Source organism: Lynx rufus, unplaced genomic scaffold, assembly GCF_022079265.1.
Source record: "Lynx rufus isolate CCGP_SWC_20201006 ecotype Redwood Valley unplaced genomic scaffold, mLynRuf1.p SCAF_2, whole genome shotgun sequence".
Lineage (NCBI taxonomy): Eukaryota > Metazoa > Chordata > Mammalia > Carnivora > Felidae > Lynx > Lynx rufus.
The window spans coordinates 121352640-121376893 of record NW_025814834.1 but is presented as its reverse complement, the minus strand read 5'-3'; the positions used below and the strand labels follow the sequence as shown (position 1 = coordinate 121376893).

At 38.5% G+C, this 24254-nt stretch overlaps 1 protein-coding gene across 1 annotated transcript in view; it reads right to left on the bottom strand.

Annotated features, from left to right (window-relative positions):
* Positions 1-24254, bottom strand: part of SPAG17 (sperm associated antigen 17) — a 215282-nt gene that overhangs the window by 101286 nt on the left and 89742 nt on the right. The window contains exons 11-17 of the mRNA XM_047085237.1: positions 16902-17039; positions 16700-16813; positions 15747-15897; positions 12305-12532; positions 11991-12209; positions 4851-4912; positions 4147-4260 (exon numbers count right to left, since the gene is read on the bottom strand). Coding sequence (XP_046941193.1) covers positions 4147-4260; positions 4851-4912; positions 11991-12209; positions 12305-12532; positions 15747-15897; positions 16700-16813; positions 16902-17039 — 1026 coding nt within the window. The remainder of the gene's footprint in view (positions 1-4146; positions 4261-4850; positions 4913-11990; positions 12210-12304; positions 12533-15746; positions 15898-16699; positions 16814-16901; positions 17040-24254) is intronic.

Here is a 24254-nt window from a genome sequence, read left to right as displayed (position 1 = left end):
CATGAACTTCCATTTTAAAGATGAGAGATGAAACCCATGTACTTCTTGACACCTAATTAAAAGAACAGTAAAATTACTGGGTTTTAGTACCACAAAGCTGAAGGTCACAGGAGAGGAGACAAAGGCAACAACAGTTGAGAAGCTGGAAAGCAGAAGGATAGGGGTAACTGCCGGTAGAAAGAAAATCAAATTCTAAGATTAATTTTACGAGAGGCCACAAGTAACCTTGTGCAGAAGTGCAGAAAGGCTCCAGAAAGTACCAGAGCACTGCCCCACTCTGAGAGTGGGGTCAAGGAGACACTGAAAATAGGAAGATTAGAGTATTTTTAAGAAGCCGTTAGGGCCTCCGGAAGCCCTCGACGATTCTGAGCAACTAGGCATCTGCCCATCTCCCACCTCAGCGGACAAAGGGAGGATTATGACCTATAGAAATGACCCCGTGGATTCTAAGAAGAGGGATCCCAGGCACTGCTAAGGGGAAGATGTGCTACAGAAAAAATGAGAATTGTTTAAAAGCATAAATTGATGTCCAAGAAATATAAGGTGACCCACATGTATAATTCTACTTTTTATAGTAGCCATACTTTATAAGTAAAAAGAAACAGATAAGATTACTTTTTAAAATATATTTTATTTGGGGCGCCTGGATGGCTCAGTCAGTTAAGCATCCAACTCTTGGTCTTGGCTCAGGTCATGAGCCCTGTGTCAGGTTCTGCGCTGACAGGGGGGAGCCTGCTTAGGGTTCTGTCTGTTCCTCTCTCTGCCCCTCCCCCACTCGCTCTCTGTCCGTCTCTTTCTCTCAAAATAAATAAATAAAAACCTAAACAAATATATATTTTATTTAACTCAATATGTCAAAAAATTATCATTTCAATATGTAATGAATATAAAAATTGTTAATGGGATATATCACCTTTTTCATATTAAGTTTTTGAAATTTGGTATATATACTTAAACCAAATATATAGTATACATGTAGTAACATATATAATAATAAGTAATATATACTATATTATTTAAGTAATATATACTATAGTATATAAGTAATTTATATACTATATATTATATATAATACATAATAGTATAATATATATTACTTATATAGTATTATAATACTACATACATATATATATTAGAAGTAATATATATACTATATATAAGTATATAAGTATTGCTTATATACTATAGTATATACTATAGCAAACATACAGAATGTCTCAATTTGGACAAAGTACATTTCAGGTAGTCAGAAGCTACCTGTGAGTAGTGGTTACCATATTGAACAATGCAGATCTAGAGACTGGATGGTAAGAAGTGTAACTGCCTTCCCCCCACCACTCAGTTTCCAAAACCCTGACAGGTAAGTTATATCTTTCAGTTAGGAGATTAGGGGTTTTCTCCCCTGGAGAATTTAAATGGCTTAAGGGTACAGACTAATATACCAACACTGATGGGTATCCCAAGGAAACTACCCAGCCAAGTCACCCAAAATGAAGTCCATTTATTGACAACTCCCTCCTTCCCTGACCTCATACAGTAGTACTTCCTATGATATTTTTAGTGTCTCATTATTAACATGAAGAAAAAGGCAAATATCATGAGGTATTATTCTCTGAAATGAAAAATAAAGACCAAAAAACATAAGTAAAAATAAACTTGAGAGAAAAAGAAAAAAATTTGAGGAAAAAGACACAATCTAGGGATAAAACACTAAGACCTCAAAGGACTTTAATATCCTCATAGAGATAAGAGAAGATATGGTATCAAGTAAGACAAATAAGATGCTATAAAAATGTAATTTGCAATTATAAATAGAACTTTAGGAAATTAAAAATGATGATAACAGAAATAGAAGCCTCAGTAGAAAAACCAAATGAAAGCTGAGCCATATCTCCAGGAAAAAAAAAAAAAAAAAAAAAGACAAGTATTGGAAATTAGGAGAGAAAAGGTAAGGAAATTGGAAGTTCAGTCCAGAAAGTTCAGCACCAGAATAACAGAAAGAAGAAACAGAAAAAACAGTAGGGAGAAGGTTATCAAAGAAATGATTACAGAACATTTGTTCTAGAATATAAAGACAGGAGTCTCTGGATTGTTCTGGGCTTACCACTACGATACTTGGAAATAGAACCACACCAAGGCACATCAACAGGAAACCAACAACACTGGAGCAAACAGAAGATCTTAAAACCTCCCAGACAGAAGGAAAAAAACAGGCTCAAACAACTCATCAGGAATCAGAATTTCATTGTTGCTTTTCCTCAAGGACAACCCAAGAAGCTAGAAGACAATTGAGGAATGCCTTCAAAATGTTGAGGGAAAATGCTTTCTGACTGAGCATTTTATGTAAAGCCAAAGTGTCACTCAAACGTAAGGGTAGAATTAAGAGGGTTTCACACATCCAATGCCCCCTCCCCCAATTTACCTGCCATGAATTTTAATTCAGAAAGCAATTAGAAGTGATAGCTCCCTACAAAAAGGGAGTAACTCAGGAAAGAAGATGACACGTGATTCAGGAACCCAGTGTCTGGTTGGAAAGAGAGGCCAAGGATGTGACCCAGATGATAAGAAAGGAAGCTCCCAGGGCCACAGCTGTGAAGTAGGCCTGGAGGGCAAGCGGGAGTTCAGAGCATATGGGAGAGAGGTGGCTTAGATGATAAAATTGATTGAGTGCCTGTGTGGTTTAATGTATTGAGAGGAGATTTCACTCTTTGGTGGAGAGTTTGGGGATGAGTAATATAAATGCATAGTAAACTACACAAAGGAAAAAAAATGGGAAAACAAACACCAAGGAAAACAAAAATAGTATCAAGAAAGAAAATGTAATAGTTCAGCTATGAATAAAATTTATAAAAATGAAATAAACTAAATATTCAATATTGAGCTACACAAAAATGATGATATAGTTAACAGTGTCAGAGAATGGGAAGAAGGGAGTATATGAGTGAGAGTGTACGTGTGTGTGTGTGTGTGTGTGTGTGTTCACATGCACATGCATACGTTAGATGGGGGTTGGCAGCTATTTCCTCAAGAGAGAATCAGTTGATGGTGATGCCCAACCAAAAGTAAAACTAAACAAAATATACTCATTATTAGAGGTAACTGAGTTAAGTAACACAAGAAACCTGTAAATGCCTTGAAGATTTTTACCTCTGAGAATTTGGGCACGGGGGTAGGAGGGAGTTGCTATTTTTCATAAGACTCTTTATAGAACTTTCTGGGTTTAAAACTGTGTAGAGGTAGGGGCTCCTGGGTGGCTCAGTTGGTTAAATGCCTGACTCTTGATCTCGGCTCAGGTCATGATCTCCGGTTCATTAGATCGAGCCCTGCGGCAGGCTCTTTGCTGACAGCGCAGAGCCTGCTTGGGATTCTCTCTCTCTCTCTGCCCCTTCCCACCCTTGCACGCATGAGCTCTCTCTCAAATAAATAAACATTTAAAAAAATGTGTGGATCTAAAACTTTGATGTCAGTAGTTAAAAAGATAAAAGCAAGTACAGGTTTTTGCATAAAATGTATACACAGAAAATGTAGGGTTACTTGTTATTTTGCATGAGCACAAGTTCTGTGGCCAGATTTCTTGGGTTCATTTCTTGCTTCTCTCACTTGCCAGCCATGTGACCTTGGGCAAAAGTTACTCTTGGTCAAGATGTCTCAATTTTCTATTATTTACATAGGTTTCTACTTCAAAGGACTGTTGCAAGGATTAAATGAACAAATAATACTTACTAATCATTGCTAGCAAAATGGTAAGTGCTCAATAAACACTAGCTATCACAGGTTCCATTGACCTGTAAACTGCATCAGAAAATACTTTGAAATGTAGTGAAAACTTCGTAGAACTGATAGGCAATATGGGAAAAATAAGATTGCTTTCCCATAATGCCTTACTTTTGTTCTTAGAAAATATGTGCAGCAGTCATGTCTATTTCCTTTCTTCTTCAAGGTTTTATAAAAACATCCCTTTGGGTGGAGATTCCCTGGGCGTGCATAGCTCGATCTGGGAATACATTCATTTAAAAGCTGAAGTAAATGGGAATATTGATCAGAAGTAGATCTGAGAGAGTGACCTAGAAGCGAACTGTTCTAAATCATACCATGACTCCCCAGACCTGTCCAACCGTCTCCTGGAGACTCACGGTCCATTAATACCTGAAGCAGAACTTTCGGTTTAAAATGTTCAGTGTAACTCCAGTCCATTAAACTGCGTTGTTGCGTTTTCTTTATGTCCTCCAGGTCTGCTTCCACAGTCATCTTCTTGGGTTTCTAAAAAACCATAGGAGTACAATTTCAGCTTTAATTTGTTCAAGTCCAAATGGAGCCCTCTTGGACTCCATCGACTAACCAGCATGCACTCCATCGACTAACCAGCATGCACTCCATTTTAATTGGGGAAATCTGCATATGTATAAATCCATATGGCAACATTTTAGGAGAGCTGCTGCCAGAAAGAGTATGCCTTTGAGTTTTTTTTTTTTATGGGCAACATAATCTAAATATTTTTATTGTTAGGTTATACTCTTCTGAGTCCTGTTAGCAATTATAGGCAGGTTTTCTGAACTCACTTCAAGACAGCATTAGTTCTACATGGCTGTATGGTCAGCAGGTGTTTGTGAGGTTGCCAAGCCACACTGTCTAGAGAGGAGCATGGAGCTTGGAAGTTTTGCTTAAGCCGCTAGTGAAATTAACTCCTTTCTCTCCAGTTGGAGCTGGTCTGAGGATGTCCGAGTAATCCCCTTCCTTATCCTGCTAAGCATCTCCTTTGTGTGTGTGTGTGTGTGTGTTTCTCACTCTGGGTCACAGTTTTCTCAGATCATCTTACTTGTATCTACACTTATAGGAAAACAATTCCTTACCTTTTCAAGAGGATCAGCCTTTGTGACTGCTTCATCTTTGATCTCATTGTTCGTGATCTGTTCTGTAAATCAAAGACACCAACATCCAGTTGTGTTTGGGCTTTGTTCTTGCCTTTGTCAGTGCTGTGCCTTTTTGTTGCCCATATGATCTATGTTTCTGTGCTGAAAAGGTAATTCCTGAAAGGCATGTTTCATGCCTCCAAAAAGGTGTTTGTGTCAATAATTCTAAATCCGTGTCTACCTAGAAAAGTTATACTAAACCCTTGGAAAAGAACCCAGCTTCCTCTATGATACATTCCTAAATCATATCAGATAATTATGCCTTCAGGCTATCTCCCTCACTTCTAAAAATGTACCTTTACCTTTATGAGTTGCAAATATTCGCTGATTAAACTACAGCTCTTGTGATTCTGAATCTCTCATATATAAATGGATAAACTATATAGCACATTCCCAGTTTGACCAAAGAAATGGAGTGGGTGATGAATCTTGGGGTAATGTATTTGTGATGCCGCTGAATAACTGAGCCAACATGGCTTTTTACCAACCTTAGAACAACAGCAAATTAATCGCTGCATAGTCATATATAAAATGGTCCCACCTTCACTCTCCAAACACATCCCTTCTACTCGCGTTTTGCTCCTTCCTCTCCAGGCTCTCCAGCTTGCTTGCTGTGTCTTAAAGTTTTTACACTTGCCTTTCATTCTGTCTTGCTTTACTTTTAGATAATCACTTGGTTCAAACCCTTATTTCATTCATATTGTTACTCCAATGTCATCTCTTCCAGGGCTTTTCTGCCTTTCACCCTGTTGTATTTTTAATCATGGCATTTACTAGCATCTGATAATATTTACTTGTGTCTATCTCTCCATCTTGGATGTGAATTCCTGGAGAATAAGAACCTGCTCTTATTTTCTGTAACTGTACCCCGAGTGCCCAGCACATGGTGGGACTTCAGTACAGTTCGTTCTGATTGAATGAGGAAAATCTATATCATATAATAAAACTGGAAATGTATCTAAAGCCATACAGAGAGAGAAGAACTGTGGAAGAAACCCAAAACAAAAGCTTATTTTAGGGTAAGCATAAGATTCAGGTTCATTCTGTGGCAAAGAGAACTGTATCTACACCTCTAGCGGGAGTAGTTAATCATGTCTACCAAGGATAAACCAATGTTTTTCTTTCTTTTAGGAGCATAGCTACTTACATTTTTGCTACTAGTTTCATCTTGCCTTGGGCTGGTGAAGGTGTTGGCATGAATGTTCCATTTTGATTTAGGGGAAAACTATAAAGTCAATTCAGTTCAGTATTTATATAAATACATCTACTCAAGAGAAAACTCGGGCCAACTATAACTCTAAATAGACCATGATGTCCCTTGTGTCCCTAAAGCAATTGATATGAAATCTGTGGAATAAAAATTATTCTATTCTGTGGTCTGCCAGATTTCCGGGAGATTTGATATTCCCTCCTGTGTCTAAGGATCCAGCAGAAAAAGTCTCCAGTTTAGAAAATATATTTTAAAAAACTGTGCATCAGTTATTTTGTCAAAGGAAAGAACATTCTAAAACCAATCTGAACTCTTTATTTAATAGTAGAGTAAAAATCATTTTTTCCTTTCTTTCTGATTCTGCCTTCAACCCCATAATCCTTTGACAGTGTGATTCAGTAGTTTTTGACACATCTGGAAATGGATGCTTTCTCATCCCTTTGAAAAACAGCTTTCCTAATCTGTTTTACTTTAGAGATAACAAGATCCCTCTGCAAAGCAGTTACTTTATTAAAAAAACACCCAACAAGCATAGAGGGCACATCTAAACCCATAGCCTCACGGTTATCAACTCTCAGGTTTTTCATAAATATCCAATAGGCCCTGTCAAGTTCAAAAACAGTCTCAGATGGAAATCCAGTGTTTGGTTAAGAAAAGCACAAATATTCAGTCCTTCACATCCAGCAACAGGTTTTTATATGTATTTGATGCTAAGATGGTTTTGCAGGAAATACGTGAACAATTTCTGCTTTGTTTCAAACGATTTCAAGTGGCTGCTTTAGAAGTACAATTCAGAGTTGGGGGGGGCACGCAAGACCAACAACAAGTTCCCTTAGACACAGCAGCCATCATGGGGCACCAAAGCTCAGCCACCCTCCCCTGTCTAACTGTAACAGTTCCTTGATGGGGGTCAATACACACCCTATAGGATCCTTTACAGGTTGTGGGGGTTCAGCTCTCAAGGATTGCTCCATCTCTAGGACACACTATCCATTATAGCATTTTTAGCCCCGAAGATTTAGAGTTGCTCAAATCATCTACTTTCCACCAGGATTTGGAACGCTAATTTACATGGTCTGACCACCAGGTGGCAAAAGTTGCCTGAAGAAAACTATACACCAGTTGCTCTTCTAAAGAAAAGAACAAAACACAAAGGAAAAAACCTCAGGCCTTATATCTTTCCTGGCTTATTCTGGATCCATATTAACACAAAGTGACTTCTTTGTCATACATTTACATTCCCACAGGATGCACTAATGCCATAAAATCCCAGATTAACTTATTTGGCTTAATTATTTCTGTGAGCTAGGCTAATACGTAAGGGCACTTAGAACAGAGAAATAGGAAATCAACCCTTTTGGGAAGTAAGACCCAACGGTAATAAAATCGAGTTAAGTATCAGCATAAAGAAGAGACCATGAGTGTGGCTAAGCCCATAGACAAGAAATTTCTGGAACTGAGGAAGCCACAAGACACAGCACTGGTTTGGAGTTAGCTCTCTGTTGGAATCCTGACTTCCTCCTACTTGTATGTAGTTGAACAAGTTACTTAACCCCTCTGGTCTTCAACTCCTTGTCTTTAGAATTGGGATAATAGTATCTTACTCATAGACTTGAAGTTTATATTGAATACTAGTTAATATACGTAAAATGTCTTAGCATGGTGCTTGGAATATAGCAGGGCATTACTAAATAAATGTTATATCCTTCTCTCCTCTGTTCCCCTCACCCTCACTTATCTGCTCTACTAATCAGCAATCAGATTTTCCCTAATTCTACTCTATCAATGACTTCCTCTTTTACCCTCATCTGAGTAAATGAAAATGGCAAGATGACTATTCGGTCAATACTGACTTGGGGCTCCTGGCGGGCTCAGTCAGTTAATTGTCCAGCTCTTGATTTCTGCTCAGGTCATGATCTCATGGTTTTTGAGATTGAGCCCCATGTTGGGCTCTGTGCTGACAGCATGGAGCCTGCTTGAGATTCTCTCTCTCCCTCTCTCTTTGCCTCTTTCCTGCTTGTGATCTCTCTCTCTTTCTCACAAAATAAATAAGTGTTTAAAAAAATACTGACTTCACATCTGTTCTCTTATGGCACTGATGACTTACTTTTGTTTAATGCTTTTTAAAATTATGAGTTATAACACATACAGAGAAGTACATAGAACAGAAATGCTTAGTATCGTGAATCATGATAAAGTCCCAGCACTGCAGACATTTTATGTGTGTCCTTTTATAACCATGACCTCCTTGTTAAACTATCATATTAATCCTGATTTTTTTTGTGTGGATCATTTTGGGTTTTCTACATACACAATATTTACAAATAGTAATAGTTTTGTTTCTTCCTTTCAAATCTTACATTTTCATCTCTTTTTCTTACCTTACTGAGTTGGCTAGCATCTCCAATGTAATACTGAATACAAGTGTTTATAGTATATACCTTCCTGGTGTCAAGGGAAATCTTTCAACATTTTATCTTGATATATAATGTTTGTTGTAGCAATTTAAGAATAAACTTTACGAGGTAGGAAATTTTTCCTTCTATTGCTAGTTTGCTAAGTTTTTTTTTCATGAATTTCTAGAGTTTTAAGTGCTTTTTCTGCATCGATTGAGAATGATTATATAATTTTTCTCATTAGTGTGTTAATTGATAAATTATATTGATTTTTACAATGTATGTTTTTTCTCTATTCCTGTTATAAAAACAACTTGCTTGTGATGTATTAGTATCATTTTGTATATTGCTAGATCAGCTTACGTATGTTTTATTCAGGATTTTTGCATCTGCGTTCATGAATCTGTTTGATGTATAATTTTCTTTTGTAGTACTATTGTTGACAGTTTGATTTTAAGGCTTATGCTAGCTTCCTAAAATGAGTAGGGAAGGATACACTTTTTTTTTATTTCTGGGAATAATTTTTAAGGTCAAAATTTTTCTTTTTTGAGTGGTATCACTAGTAAATAAGAATATTTGCGTTGGGTGTGTCCTTTTGGGGAGGATTTTTATATTTTTATTTATTTATTTTATCTATCTATTTATTTTTACTTGAGAGAGATAAAGAGAGCACAAACTGGGGGGGAGGGGCAGAGAGAGAGAGAGAGAGAGAGAGAGAGAAAATCTTAAGTAGGTTCCATGCTCAGCATGAAGCCCAATGTGGGGGGGGTCCAATCCCGTGACCCTGGGATAATGACCTGAGTTGAAATCAAGAGTTGGACACTCAACTGACTCTAAGCCACCCAGGCACCCTGGAGGATTTTTAATTATTGATTTAATTTATTTAAACAATTACAACACTATTTCTTCTTGAGTCACTGTTGGTAAGATATACTTTTCTAGTCATTTGCTCATTTCATTCTTATGTTTAGTGGAATAAAGTTGCTCATATCCTCTTATTATCTTTTACATTTCTGTAGGATCAGAAAAAAGTCTGTTTCTTTATTCCTATTGATTTTTATTCCTGTTATTATTATTTATGCTTACTTTCTATGTGATCAGCCTTTTCTAAAAAAAATAATTTATTAATTTTAAAAGTCTTTTCAAAGAACCACACTGTTATATTATTTGTTCTTCCTTGTTACATCTATACTTTATATCTTAATAATTTACTCTTATTTTATTTTCTTCCTTTTACTTTATTTGGATTTATTTTGTTCATCTTTATCTAACAACTTGAGGCTGATGTTTGGCTAATTAATTTTTAGCTTTCTTTTTAAAAATGTATTCATTTAAAGCTGTGAACTTCTCTCTGAGTATCCCTTGCTTTAGCTGCATTATAGAAATCTTAATATTCAGTATTTCCATTACTATTCAACTTGAAATATTTCTTAATTTCTATTGTGACTTTTTCACTGAGTGAGGTGTTTTGCAGAAGTATATTTCTTAATTTGGAAATTTTAGGTATTTTCCCGTTATTTTTTTTGTAACTAATGTCCACCATAATTTCACTGTGGTATGAGAATATACTCTGTAGTTTTGATCCTGTGAAAATTTGCTGATACCTGTTCTATTGCCCAGCATACATTTAATATTTTTAAGATAAGCATACCTGTGACCTTTAAGAAGCTATAGTATTATGGAAACTTAATACAGACGTATGAATAATTGTAATAAGTAGTAGGAAATGATCATTAATGCTATAAAGGGAGCACAGATTAACTGTGACCACAGGAATGCTAAGGGAGCCATTTCTAGCTGGACACATCTAACAAGGCTTCATGGAGGTGCCACTGAAACCTAATTGTAATAAAAAAGAAAGCTCTAGGCGAAGGGTATTGTGGAGGAAAGACACAGATTGAAAACAGCAGGCTGTGTAGAGGAAATAGAGCCTAATTCTGTTTGGCCAGAGCATGGGATAAGTAAGCAAAAGGGAAAAAGTGGAAAAGATTTTGGAAAAGTAATTTGGTATGACTGGAGACGCATGGTACAGCAGGCCAAAGAATTAGGTTCTATTAGTAGGGAGCCATTGAATGTTGTAAGCAGGAAACTAACAGCTGTATTTTAAGTGATTAATCTGACAGCTATGTATAAGATTGCTCAGTAAATTTAGCCTAATAGTCTCCTATGCTTCTACACTTCCTAATATAACATTTATGATGCTATATTCTAATTTTTTTAATGTGTTTTTTTTGGTGTTTTGTTTTGTTTTGTTTCGTTTTGAGAGAGAGAAAGACAGAGCATGAGCAGGGGAGAAGCAGAGACCGAGGGAGACACAGAATCTAAAGCAGGCTCCAGGCTCTGACCTGTCAGCACAGAGCCTGATGTGGGGCTCGAACTCATGAACTGTGAGATCATGACCTGAACCCATGACCTGAGCCAAAGTCGGATGCTTAACTGACTGAGCCACCCAGGTGCCCCTATGATGCTATATTTTAGAATAAGAGTCATTACCTGAGCTATAAGGAGGAGAGAAAGGGAATCAGTGTTCTTCACTGAGCATTGATTTTGTACCAAGCTCTGTAGTAGGCAGTTCACTATCTTATTGCAGGTAGTTTTAAAATAATTTTTCATATAATCACAATAACCCTATGAAATACTAATAAGGAAAGTTTAATTACGTTCACCTCACTATATTTACTCAGGTAAGAGTGCACTAACAGGCTTTAGGATATTTTAAAAACAAGGGTTGAGGGGCCCCTGGGTGGCGCAGTCGGTTAAGCATCCGACTTCAGCCAGGTCACGATCTCGCGGTCCGCGAGTTCGAGCCCCGCGTCGGGCTCTGGGCTGATGGCTCAGAGCCTGGAGCCTGTTTCCGATTCTGTGTCTCCCTCTCTCTCTGCCCCTCCCCCGTTCATGCTCTGTCTCTCTCTGTCCCAAAAATGAATAAACGTTGAAAAAAAAAAAATTTAAAAAACAAGGGTTGAAATAACAAGGACTCACTCAGTAGCAAAGTTTAATTAACCAAATACCTTAGATGTTAAATAGTTTTTCAATTGAAACAGGGGGGCATTTAAATTTAGATAATGTTTCTTTTTTAAATTTTAAATTTATTTACTTGAATTCAAGTTCATTAACATACAGTGTAGTATTGGTTTTCAGAAGTAGAATCCAATGATTCATCACTTATAGGTAACACCCAAGGCTCATCCCAACATGTGCCCTCCTTAGTGCCCATCACCCATTTAGCCCATCCCCCCACCCAATACCCCTCCAGCAACCGCCAGTTTGTTCTCTGTATTTAAGCGTCTCTTATGGTTTTCCCGCCTCTTTGTTTTAATCTTATTTTTCCTTCCCTTCGCCTACATTCATCTGTTGTGTTTCTTAAATTCCACATATGAGTGATAATGTTTCTTGAATCATTTTTTGGATTAATACATTCTATAACAGTGTCTACACACACACACACACACACACACACACACGATTACTCACCTGACAGCGCAGACTGGCACTGAGTCCTCAAGCTGGTCTCCTGCTCTGACAGCTCTATATTTTCATAGTCTAAGGGTTCCTTGCTGTTTGGGTCAGACTGCTTCATTTTGTTAGAACCAGACCGACTAGGGTCTGAAGGTTCTTTACTGACTTCATCCTCTTGCACCAACATTGACCAATTCTGATCCACAAATAAAATTCTGTCTTTGGCTTCAGTATCTAGTCAGTTTAAAGAGACTCCATCAGACACAATGCTAGAAAAATCAACAATCATAAAACAGAAGAATGCTTTTGGTTCCCTCCACGCACTGTACCTGTTTGGTGTTTGGCCTCTTGGGTATTCATTTTCATGATGTATTTCTGCCTTATCTGTTTAGCAAATCTGGCAGGGTTGTCCCACGGTATGTTGGACATCTCAGAATCTGTTCCATGCATCATCTCAGAAGGCATTAGTATGCCTTCTTCATTAACCTCAGAGAGTTTCAGGCTCTCAAAAGTAAACACTTTGAAGGCTCGTTCTACTTCATTCCAGCTCAAGACTTCTGTAAGAAAGCAAGAATATATGCTGCTAGGAATGGTCTTATTACCACATGGTACAGGGCTGACAGAGGGGCGCCCAGAGGGTCTGTCCACCGCAATGACAAGGCAGTCATATCATGATGGGTGTTGACCTGACTTTAAACATGGGCTCCACAGTTCTGCAACAAATGTCAATAGTGCCTAATAATAACAAAGCTGCACAATCAAGGTATAATCTATCAGGATAATGTTCACAAACTGCTTCATAGCTTAATCAGTATTAGGTGTATTAGTATTAATTCACATGGATTCTCCAGGGTACCATATTGATTGAATATGTTTAAAACTTATGATTTGTAAGCAAAATCACCTTTGCCACTGTTATAATTTGAAACAAACTACTCACTTGTGTCTAACATACACTGTTACATTCAGTAGGTTTTACTGACCCTTAGGGCTCAGAAAAAGCCTCTTTTCAGCCACTTGAACTGGTGGGTGAAAATAATAATTGCACTTCAAAGGTTATCAGCTTTCAATTGGCCCTATCCATTTGTGCTGTTTTTTTACATTTTTTTTAATGTTTTTATTTATTTTTGAGACAGAAAGAGACAGAGCATGAGCAGGGAAGGGGCAGAGAGAGAGGGAGACACAGAATTGGAAGCAGGCTCCAGGCTCTGAGCCATCAGTACAGAGCCTGATGCGAGGCTTGAACTCACAGACTGTGAGATCATGACCTGAGCTGAAGTCGGACGCTCAACCGACTGAGCCACCCAGGCGTCCCTCCATTTGTGCTTTTATTCTCTTACAGTATTTATTTCATCCATCCACTTACTCACTCACTTACCTGCTCACTTGTTTTGTTTTCTAAGTATTAGGCTTTGTCATAGATGCCTCAGATTCAAAGAAAAGATTTGGTTCTTGCACTTTAGAAGTTCAAACTAGAGGGGTATGAGGTAGGTATTAGCAAATAATCATGGGATGCAATGAGGAAAAGTAAAATGATAGTGGCAGATCAATGATTCTGGGGTAACCTCCGCTTTTTCTCCAATAGAACTAAGGGCATGTGTTTTTGGAGAAATCATGAGGAAATTCAGAAGAGAAACAGGGAAGGGGGAAAAGTTACAGAACTAAGGAAGGTTTGCTCATTCATTCACTTTGCAAATATCTTTTGAGCACATATTAGTGGGCAAGGAGTATAGTAAAAGCTGTGACCACAGCAGTAAACTAAGCAGTGAACTCCTGGTCTTATGGAGTATCCATTTTGGTGACTGGAAACAGGGTAAACAGAGAAGTGTATACCATATTAGAGATGATAAGAACGATAAAGCCAGGTGAGGGGATAAAAAGTGACAGCGATTGGGGAGGGGCTTTATATATATATATATATATATATATATATATATATATATGGTAGTCAGAGAAGTGGGAGAGCAAGTTCTGTGAATATCTATCTGGGAGAAAAAGTGATAGACACAGGAGAAAGAGTAAGTGCAAAGACCCTGAGGCAGTGGGGTGACCAACATGTTCAAGGAATCACAGTGAGGCCAACGTAGATAGAATGGAACAGTGAGAGCTTGACAGGTGATGAGCTCAAAATATGGATGGCAGAAGAGTCTAGATTCTACTTTGAGTGACACGGGTGGCCACTCGAGAATTTTGAGTTAAAGAGGGACATGGTCTGACTAACATTTTAGAAGGATGATTCCAGTTATTGCATGAAGCAAAGGCTAGGTAAAAAGGTGAAAAGCTGTAGACCAACTGGAAAACTATTGAAATAGCCCAAGCGAGAGGCGATGGTGGACTGGGCTGGCATCACTGAGGGATGCGGTGGGATTGGTTGTGGGGCATAAGAAAAAAAGAGGAATCAGAAATGACTTGCAAGGTTGTGGAAGAAAATAGTTGCCATTTACTGAAATAAAGAAGACTGTGAAGGGAGAAATTTTGGGGAGTCGAGAGTTCGGTTTTGGATCTGGTAAGTATGAAGTGCTGAAGGAGGGAAGAGAAGAGGAGAAGCAAGGGTTTGGGATGAAACCCATAAGTGGGATGTGTGTGAAGTTGCAATGGTGGCAACAGACGCAAGAATTCTACTCTGCGTGTAGGACGAGGTAGAGAGAGAATGGAGGCAGAAGAGGAGGTGAGGTGTGGCAGTACACAGGCAAAGGACAGATGTTCTCAGGAACATCAGGAAGAGAGTGTTTATGTCAACAACGGTCTCCACATGCCCAGGCCAGCAGGCTATCCCCTGCTTTTCCATGAGGAGATGGCATGACAGTATTGAAAAGATTTTGGTTTTTTCTCTGTTATTAGGCTTACTTAAAAGTTAAAGAAGAAATCGAGATGAAAATATTTCATGATTTGCTTAAGGGGAGAAACTGAGGTGCTTTTTCTCTTCTCTGGGTCAAATGCTTTCTTGTCCAATAAAGGTGTCTATGCCATTTCATATTCCTTTTTCTTTTTTTTTTAATTTTTTTAATGTTTATTTAGTTTTGAGAGAGACAGAGACAGAATGTGAGTGGGTTGGGGCAGAGGGAGAGGGAGACACAGAATCCGAAGCAGGCTCCAGGCTCCGAGCTGTCAGCACAGAGCCCGACGCGGGGTTGGAACTCACAAGCTGTGAGATCATGACCTGAGCCAAAGTCGGACACTCAACTGACTGAGCCATCCAGGAGCCCCTCATATTCCTTCTTATAAGTAGGCATCTATCTGCAGATTGCCTCAAGTGGAAATAAAGATTTTTTAAGGAAATGATTGTATCTCAAATCTCAGTGAACTCTGCAATGAGAAGCTGATTTTAGATCCTCCAAATTACCTCCAAGAGCATAAAATGGCCCCTCCCCTTGCGAGAGGAGGTGAACCTGAATGGACACACTCTCAGCACCACACCGCCAGGGGGCTCCCTACTCAGTGCTTTAACCTCAGATAGAGATCACCATGTCTTCTCCAATGATGCCAAGGAGGGGGTGGCGAGCGGGGAGAAGGAAGAAAGGAGCAGATTATTCTTGTCATGGAAACACGATGGAAAGAAAACCCAGTGTATCAAATTGAAGAATGTTATGCATCACAGCTATCACGCTATCCCTAATGACATTATCCAAGGTAAGAAAATCAAAATACCCACCTCAGTCTCTGAAAGGTCTTTAAGTAATCAAAATACTTTTTGCAAATAGGAGTGTAATCTTAAGAAGCACATATGACCATAAATGAATGAGTTCAAGCTAAGACAAAGAACGTACTCACCATTTGTACAGAAGTGCATGAGCTCATGAATTGTAGCTAGACGCTTAGTGCTGTTCCATGGCGGGGGCAGAGGGAATTTAAGGAATTCCCACAGTGGCAACTTGGACTGCATCTCCTGCTCAATTTGAACTGGGTCAAAATTCTTTTGGTCCTGATGAAAAAGCGCAACATGACAGAAGACATTAGAGTAAGCTGTCAAGTGCCTTATGCATATGGAGAAGGCAAAACCTGATACCTTCGCTCTCATTATTTGGGAACAGGGGAAATCAATGGTAATTGGGGAAGACAAAGTGTTGGTATTTTGCTGAAGGTCAAAAAAGCTCGTTCTCACTTTGCCAGAGGTTCCTGGTGCACAGAAATGATGGATTCTTCACTCGCTGTGACAAACTGCCAAAGTCTCATATATATTCATCTCTCCCTTCTGGGATTCTTCTTTGGCCTTCACTAGTTTTTCACATTAGTAAGATATTTAAAGCCAGTAACTAGAAGGTTTTAATGCGAATGTGGTGTACTCAAATTAGTTTTTTAAAACGTTTACGTATTTGAGAGAGAGACAGAATGCAAGTGGGGCAGGGGCAGAGAGAGAGAGAGAGAGAGAGAGAGAGAGAGAGAATCCCACGCAGGCTCTGCACTGTCAATGCAGAGCCTGATGCAGGGCTCAAACTCATGAACTGCGAGATCATGACCTGAGCTGAAGTCAGACACTTAACCGACTAAGCCATCCAGGTGCCCCAGTGTACTCACAATCAATTTAATGGCTAATTGGACCCTTATACTTAGGCAAGTTTTCTTCGCTCCTTTATGTGTCTCTATTTTCAGAGGTCTCACTTTGCAAGCCCTTTGAATGTTACTTTTAATTAGCACTGGTAAAACTAAGTGCAATTTCTTCAACTGAATAATTACAAATGGGCTTTCCTGCATCCCTTCTCCTCTGGGCAATCCAGTTTTATTACCTTCAGTGCGTACTTCTTGTGGGCATGTGCATCATGATAGTTCAGTAGGAGAGGGCCTTTGGGCACTGCTCTGCTTTCATGTTCTTCTTCGGATAAGAATATTTCATGGAGGTTCTATTCAAATTGAAATACATTGACTTAAAAAGAGAATCTGTACTTTTTCAAAGCATGCAAACTCTTTGGATATCTCATGCCATCTGACCTTTTGCTCCCTCTCCGTGAGACAGAGAGAGGGCAGGATGGACACAATATGAGCGGCGATTCTGTGGTCCAACCCATCTGTTCTGGGAGGTGGCCGCACCAGACTGGGTGGGACAAGGTCTTCTTCAGTTGCCACAACCTGTTAAAATGAACAGGTGGGAGGATTCGGTTTAATGGTCAGCTCTTTACGGATACAGTAAAAACAAGGCAGTTCCTACCAGTAAAGTACAGTGATGACACAAAGTGGCAATGTAACTACCAGTGGTTACCAAAACAAAAGGGAAAGTGTTTATAATCCAGGCGCAAAAGTAGATATAATTTTAATGTATGTATTAAAATAGATACCATGAAACGTAAATGGTAAATAGGAAAATTTACTATGGCAGGAGTCAAAATAACCATATAAGAATTTTTTTGTTTCTTAATGATTTGCTCTTTCTCTTAAAGCACTCAAAACTGCTCACACACCCTTTGGGTTCGAGAAGTATTTATTGAGTGCCTATGATATGCCAAGCACTGTACGGGGCAGCTTCTCAGCCATTATCTCATTTAAGCACCACAGCAACATTGTGGAGTAGGTATTTTCTTCATTTTACAGAGGAAGAGCTAGGGTGAGTGAAGTTAGTGACTGGTGCCAGCCCAAGGCCACTGAGTGGGAAGAACTGGGTTCAAATCAAGTCCTCATTCCTTCTTCAAGATAATGACAGATGGTGAGATCAGTCAAGGGTAATAGTCTCCTTTATATGGGGAAACTGAGGTCTAGAAAGATTAAATGGCCTGTTCAATTTTACATGGTAAACAAAAGGAGTTGAAATGTAATCAAGGTAGTCACCTAAATTACAACTTTTCGTGTCACCTTAAATCCTGCAATCATCCTCTGTGATTTCACATCCTTGTATACAGTTTCTCTACCTTGGAAATTAAGACATTTGAATTAGACAGTTACTTGTTGTGGGTTCTGTTTTGTGCAATGGAGAATGTTTAGCCGTATCCCTGGCCTGTACCCATTTGATGCCAGTAGCATCCCCTGTAATTGTGATAACCCAAATATCTCCAGACAAATGTCCCCTAGGAGGCAAAATCAGCCGCTGCTGAAAACCACTGCTATAGATGGATAACAAAATAGCCTCATATCCATCACCTTTTGTCAACTCCTTACTTTCAAAAGAGCCACTCATGTCTCCACTTTCTACCTTCCATTGTCTCTTGGACCCGCTCCAATCACAAAAGACCACTCAAAACCATTCTACCTCTGAAATGTCAACCTCTAATATTCTGTCTTGGAAAATTCTATCCCATTCCTCTTATATTTCACCTTTTTGTCATCCCATTATTAAGTATTTTTTCAATCAACATGTATTATGATTGGGTGCCTTCCTGTGTGAGGAATTGAGGTCATCTGCTGGTGCCTGAAATATAGCAGGTGGTTAATACATGTTTGTTGCTTTGGATTGAGTTGAATAAAATAAGAAAGACTAAGATAAATAAAATGATGATACTGCAAGCTCTAGAGGGCTTTTCAGCTTTTACAAATTTATTAATATAATAAAACTACTGGTCTTCCAGAAACATAATGGGGTAATGAAAGGCAACTGTGAGTGTGCTTATCTAAGCAGTCAACATACATAAAATGTATATTGGAGGTAAAAGATGATGGAATCTGAGAAGGACTTTAAAATAAACATTTGAATATTCAGAAGGGTATAGGGATGTGTTACATCCATGCACTAAGGACAATAACAAGCAGTTGTAAAAAGAAATTGGAGAATTTATAAATTAAAAACATTTACCCTCGAGAAAAAACTTCAATAGCAGACTGGACTCCACTGAAGAATGAATTAGTTGGAACTGAAGCTGGAATTTCCCAAGAAGATAAAATTTATAGAAAATTTAAAAGACAAGGAGGAAAAACCAGAAGTTCCAACATCCATCTAATAAATGGATAAACTAATAGAAAAAATAGTATTTGAGGATATATGTATTTATTTATTAAATGTTTTATTTACTTTTGAGGTGGGGGAGGGGCAGAGAGAGGGAGACGGAGAATCCCAAGCAGGATCCATGCCATCGGTGCAAAGCCTGACACAGGGCTCCATCTCACAATGATCATGACCTGAGCCGAAATCCAGAGTCAGATGCTCAACCAACTCAGCCACCTAGATACCCCAAGGATAGATTTAATTCAGCAAATACATATTCAGTGTCTGCTGTGGGTTAGATGTGGTTATTGTGTGTTGGGCATATGGCGGTGAACAAGATTAGAGTTAGGTCCCTGCTTGCATGGAGCTTATATTCTAGTGAGGGGAGGTAGGTAAGACACAAAGCAGGTAAGTTATTTTAAGAAGAGCAGTTGTTGATAAGAGGATTAAACAAAGTGATGTGGTAACAAGCACTTTGTGTCGTCAGGGGATTCCTTTAGATCAGGTGGTGGGAGAAAGACTATGGAATGTCATTTCCACTGGGGAGTGAATGACAAGGAATATCCACCCTTTTGCAGACATGAGGGTCAAAAACTTTCTAGGAAGAGGAGTTGGAGTAAAAAGCTAAGGTGGAATTAAATAGTGTATTTGACGAAAGCCCAGAAAGCCTATGTGGATGATGAGGGGGGTGTGTGGTGGGGGTGGGGGCAGGAGATGAGATGACAGATCAGGCCAGAACTGTGTTTTTAGGGCTTTATGGGCCAGTGTAAGGAATTTTTTATATTATTCAGAATGTAACGGGAAACCAGATTATACTCCTTTACAGCATTAGTGACAACAATAAAACAAACAAAGCCATACCTGGACATACCTTGTGTTATGAATTATAAAGAGAAAACTCTAATAGCTGCCAGAAAGAAAAAACAGATTACCTACAAAGAAAACGTATCTGATTGACATCAGATTTATAAACAACATTAGAAGAAAGAAGACAAAAAGCGAAGCCATCAAAATACTTTTCCACTCAGATTGACTGGGTTTAAAAGCAATTTCTGACACTGACCACTGGACAAGTTACTTAACCTTTTTATGCCTCAGTTTCCTTATCTGTAAAACGGGGAACAAAAATAGTTTCTGCTTCATAAGGTTGTTCTAAGGATTAAATGAGTTAATTTATAACAACTCTTTTCAAATACATCTAGAAAACTCACAAGAATTGACCACATATATCAGGTCACACAGGAAGTTCAGGAAATTAAAAAACATTTTTTAAGACGCAGACCATCTTTACGGCCCATAACACAATAAGATTCGGAACTGAAAGTAAACAATGGAAAATAAAAGATTTAGAACTGAATAGATTGAAAGCATCAAGATACAGCCAAAGAAATACTCAAAGGAAATGTGTGGCTTTAAGTAAAGCAAAAAGCCTGAAAATAAATGAAATAAGCTTTCAATTCAAATGAAATACAAAATAAAGAAAGTAGAAAGGAGGAAATAATAAAGATAAATGAAGAAATTAATTAAACAAAAAGTAAAATGAAAGTTGGTCAATGAAACAAAATGCTAGTACTTTGAAAAGACCAATACAATAGATATACCACTGACAACCATGATCAAGAAGACAGAAGAGTAAAATAAATAACATCAGTCATAGAAAAGGAACATAACCAGATGCAAAGGAAACTTTAAAATGTGTGTAAGTGAACAAAGAACTTTATGTGATATTAAAAACGCAAATAAAATGGGGACGTTTATTAAAAAACACTAATGATCAAAATTGGCCTGAAAAAGAGAAAAACCTGATTAAACCTACAAGTATATAAGAAATTTTAAAGACAAAGACCATTAACCACCTGTCTACCTCCCCTTTCTCATTCATTAAAATAACACTAGACACAGGAGGGAGGGGCCAAGATGGCAGAGCAGCATGGAAGGTTTTTGCTTCTCTCTTCCCTGAACAGAAGCTAGATCTATACCAAATCATCTTGCACAACTAGAAAACTAATCTGAGGATTTACAAAACAATCTGCATAACCTGAACCAGAGAACTAGGCACATATGCAGTGCAGAGAGGTGAACTGGGGAAGAGAGAAGCCGTGGAGGGTAAGGAGCTGTTTTTGCTTGTGGAGAGAAGAGCAGACAGGGGGAGAGTATAGGAAAAGCACTCCCTCCTAAAGCAGCTGGAGAGAAAGAGAAAGAGTGGAAACACCCATAAGGGACTTAACAAGAAAGAGAGAAAGGAGAAAGGAAAGGGTTTCAATACCATTAGGACTCTATAAACAGGGGATCCCAGAGTCTGAAACTCCTCAGCTCCATACCTGGCAGTACTCTGGTGGGAAGGGTGAATCCCCAGGAGAAGACAGCAAGGTCCCAGGGGTCCTTGGGCCACACGGGGAGAGGTGGGTTCCCTGCTGGGAGGACATCTGGTAGAGGCAGTGTGGCAAAGGTTCCAGTGGACCCTGGAGAACAGCCATGTTTGCCAACGTTGGAACAAGGACATTAAGGGGCAGTGAAGCCTGGGGCCAGATGTGTGTTGTGATTTACCATAATCCCTGAAACGCTGCTGCTACACAATCATGTGAACTTCTTCTGGGTCGGGCTGGCACCCAGTGGCAGTCTCTGGGCATCTACAGCAGTGCGGTCGCAGGAACGTTCCTGGGGATGGCCGGCACCTGGCCATTGCTTGGGGAGACCCTCCTCCAGAGGGGTGGAGTAGGTCAAAGCCATAGGGCCCTCAGAAGTGAGGGGTTTGGAAACACAGCTGCATCTGAGATAAAACTTGGGAGGGAGATGCTACCTGGCAGGCTGATGGCTTGGTTGCAGATGGTGTAGAAGCAGGGAGTGGACGGAAGCCAAAGACAAAGCAGGGGTGCTTGATTGCCAGTGGGCGAGAGCACATAATTCTGATACCAGAGACTAGGTAGTTGGGTGACGCCATTTTCACCTCTCCTGTACATGCACATACAGGCGTACTCGTGCATAATGATCTACCCCATTAAGCTAAGCAGCGCCATCTAGTGGAGAATTGAGCCATTACACCAAGCCCTGTCCAACTGTGCCAACTACCCTCTGGAGAAACACAAGTCTCTCCGCCTGCTAAGTTTATGGGTTATAAAGTGCTTCATAGTTTGACTTCTGGGGGAACATGGATGTAACTTCAATTGTATTTCATTCTGTTCACTGGTCCATCTATTCAAATTTTTTCTTTTTCTTTTCTTATTCTTGAATATAGAAAGAGAAAAAATTATTTTTATTTTCCGTTTTTATAAAAGTTTTCTTTTTTTCTACTATATATTTTATTTTTTATAATATTTTTAAAATTGTAATTTACTTTCATCATTTCATTTTATCTATATTATTGTATTTATTTTATAAAATTTCCAAACATTTTTTTTTCCTTTTCTTTTCTTTCCTTTTTTTCTCTATTCTATCAAGCTTCTTTCAACAACCAGACCAAAACACACCTAGGATCTAGCATCCTTTATTTGATTTTTTGTTTTTAATTTTTTAATTTTTATTTTTTCAATAAAATAAATTCTTTAAATGTTAAAAATAATTTAATAAAATAATTAATACTTTTCTTCCTCCAAAATGACAAAATAAAAGTATTCACCCCAAAATAAAGAATAGGAAGAAATGACAGCCAGGGATTTAATCAACACAGATACAAGCAAGATGTCTGAACCAGAATTTAGAATCATGATAATAAGAATACTAGCTGGGGTTGAAAAAAACATAGAATCTCTTTTCGCAGAGATTTAACAAAAGTAAAATCTAGTCAGGATGAAATTAAAAATGCTATAACTGAGATGCAATCTCAAATAGATGCCATGGCAGCAAGGATGGATGAAACAGAGCAGTGAGTCAGCGATACAGAGGACAAACTTATGGAGAATAATGAATCAGAAAAAAAAAAGAGGGAAGCTAAGGCAAAAGAGCACAACAAAAGAATTAGAGAACTCAGTGACTCATTAAAAATGAATAACATCTCGGGGCGCCTGGGTGGCGCAGTCGGTTAGGCGTCCGACTTCAGCCAGGTCACGATCTCGCGGTCCGTGAGTTCGAGCCCCGCGTCGGGCTCTGGGCTGATGGCTCAGAGCCTGGAGCCTGTTTCCGATTCTGTGTCTCCCTCTCTCTCTGCCCCTCCCCCGTTCATGCTCTGTCTCTCTCTGTCCCAAAAATAAATAAAAAACGTTGAAAAAAAAAATTTAAAAAAAAATGAATAACATCTGAATAATAGGGATCCCAGAAGATGAAGGAAAGAAAAAAAGAGTAGAAGAGAACTCCCATTCAACTCCCATTCAACAAAAACAAAAACCGACCATCAACAAGGCATATCATAGTCAAATTCACAAAATACACAGACAAGGAAAGAATCATGAAAGCAACAAGAGAAAAAAAGTCCTTAACCTTGGCAGGCCAGAGGGATGACAGGATATATTCAGTGTGCTGAATTGGAAAGATATGCAGCCAAGAATTCTTTATCTAGCACAGCTTCATTCAAAATAGAAGGAGAGATAAAAATTGTATGGAAACCAATTTGTCAATAAATTTCATATATATAAAAAAATAAATAAAAAAATAAAATAAAAATAAAATAAAAAGAAAAAAAAATTTCTGAGACAAACAAAAACTAAAGGAGTTTGTGACCACTAAACCAGCCCTGCAAGAAATTTTAAGGGTCACTCACTGAGGGAGAAAAGACCAACAGCAACAAAGAGTAGAAAGGACCAGAGAACACCACCAGAAACTCTACAGGCAACACAATAGCAATAAATTCATATATTTCAGTGTTCACTCTAAACGTCAATGGACTAAATGCTCCAATCAAAAGACATAGGGTAACAGAATGGATAAGAAAACAAGATCCATCTGTACGCTGTTTACAAGAGATCCGTTTTAGACCTAAAGACAACTCCAAATTGAAAGTAAGGGATGAGGAACCATCTATCATGCTAATGGTCATCAAAAGAAAGCCAGAGTAGCCATACTTATATCAGACAATCTAGATTTTAAAATAAAGACTATAACAAGAGGTGACGAAGGGCATTATGTCATAATTAAGGGGTATATCCATCAAGAAGACCTTATAATTGTAAACATTTATGCCCCCAACGTTAAACACCCAAATATATAAATCAATTAATCACAAACATACAGAAACTCATTGATAATAATACCATAATAGTAGGGGACTTCAACACCCCACTTATCTAAACATCTAAACAGAAAATCAACAAGGAAACAATGACTTTGAATGACACACTGGATTGGATGGACTTAACAGATGTATTCAGAACATTTCATCTTAAAGCAGCAGAATACACATTCTTCTTAAGTGCACATGGAACTTTCCCCAGAATAGATCAAATACTGGGATACAAATCAGCCTTCAAAAAGTGCAAGAAGACTGAGATCATACTGTGCATATT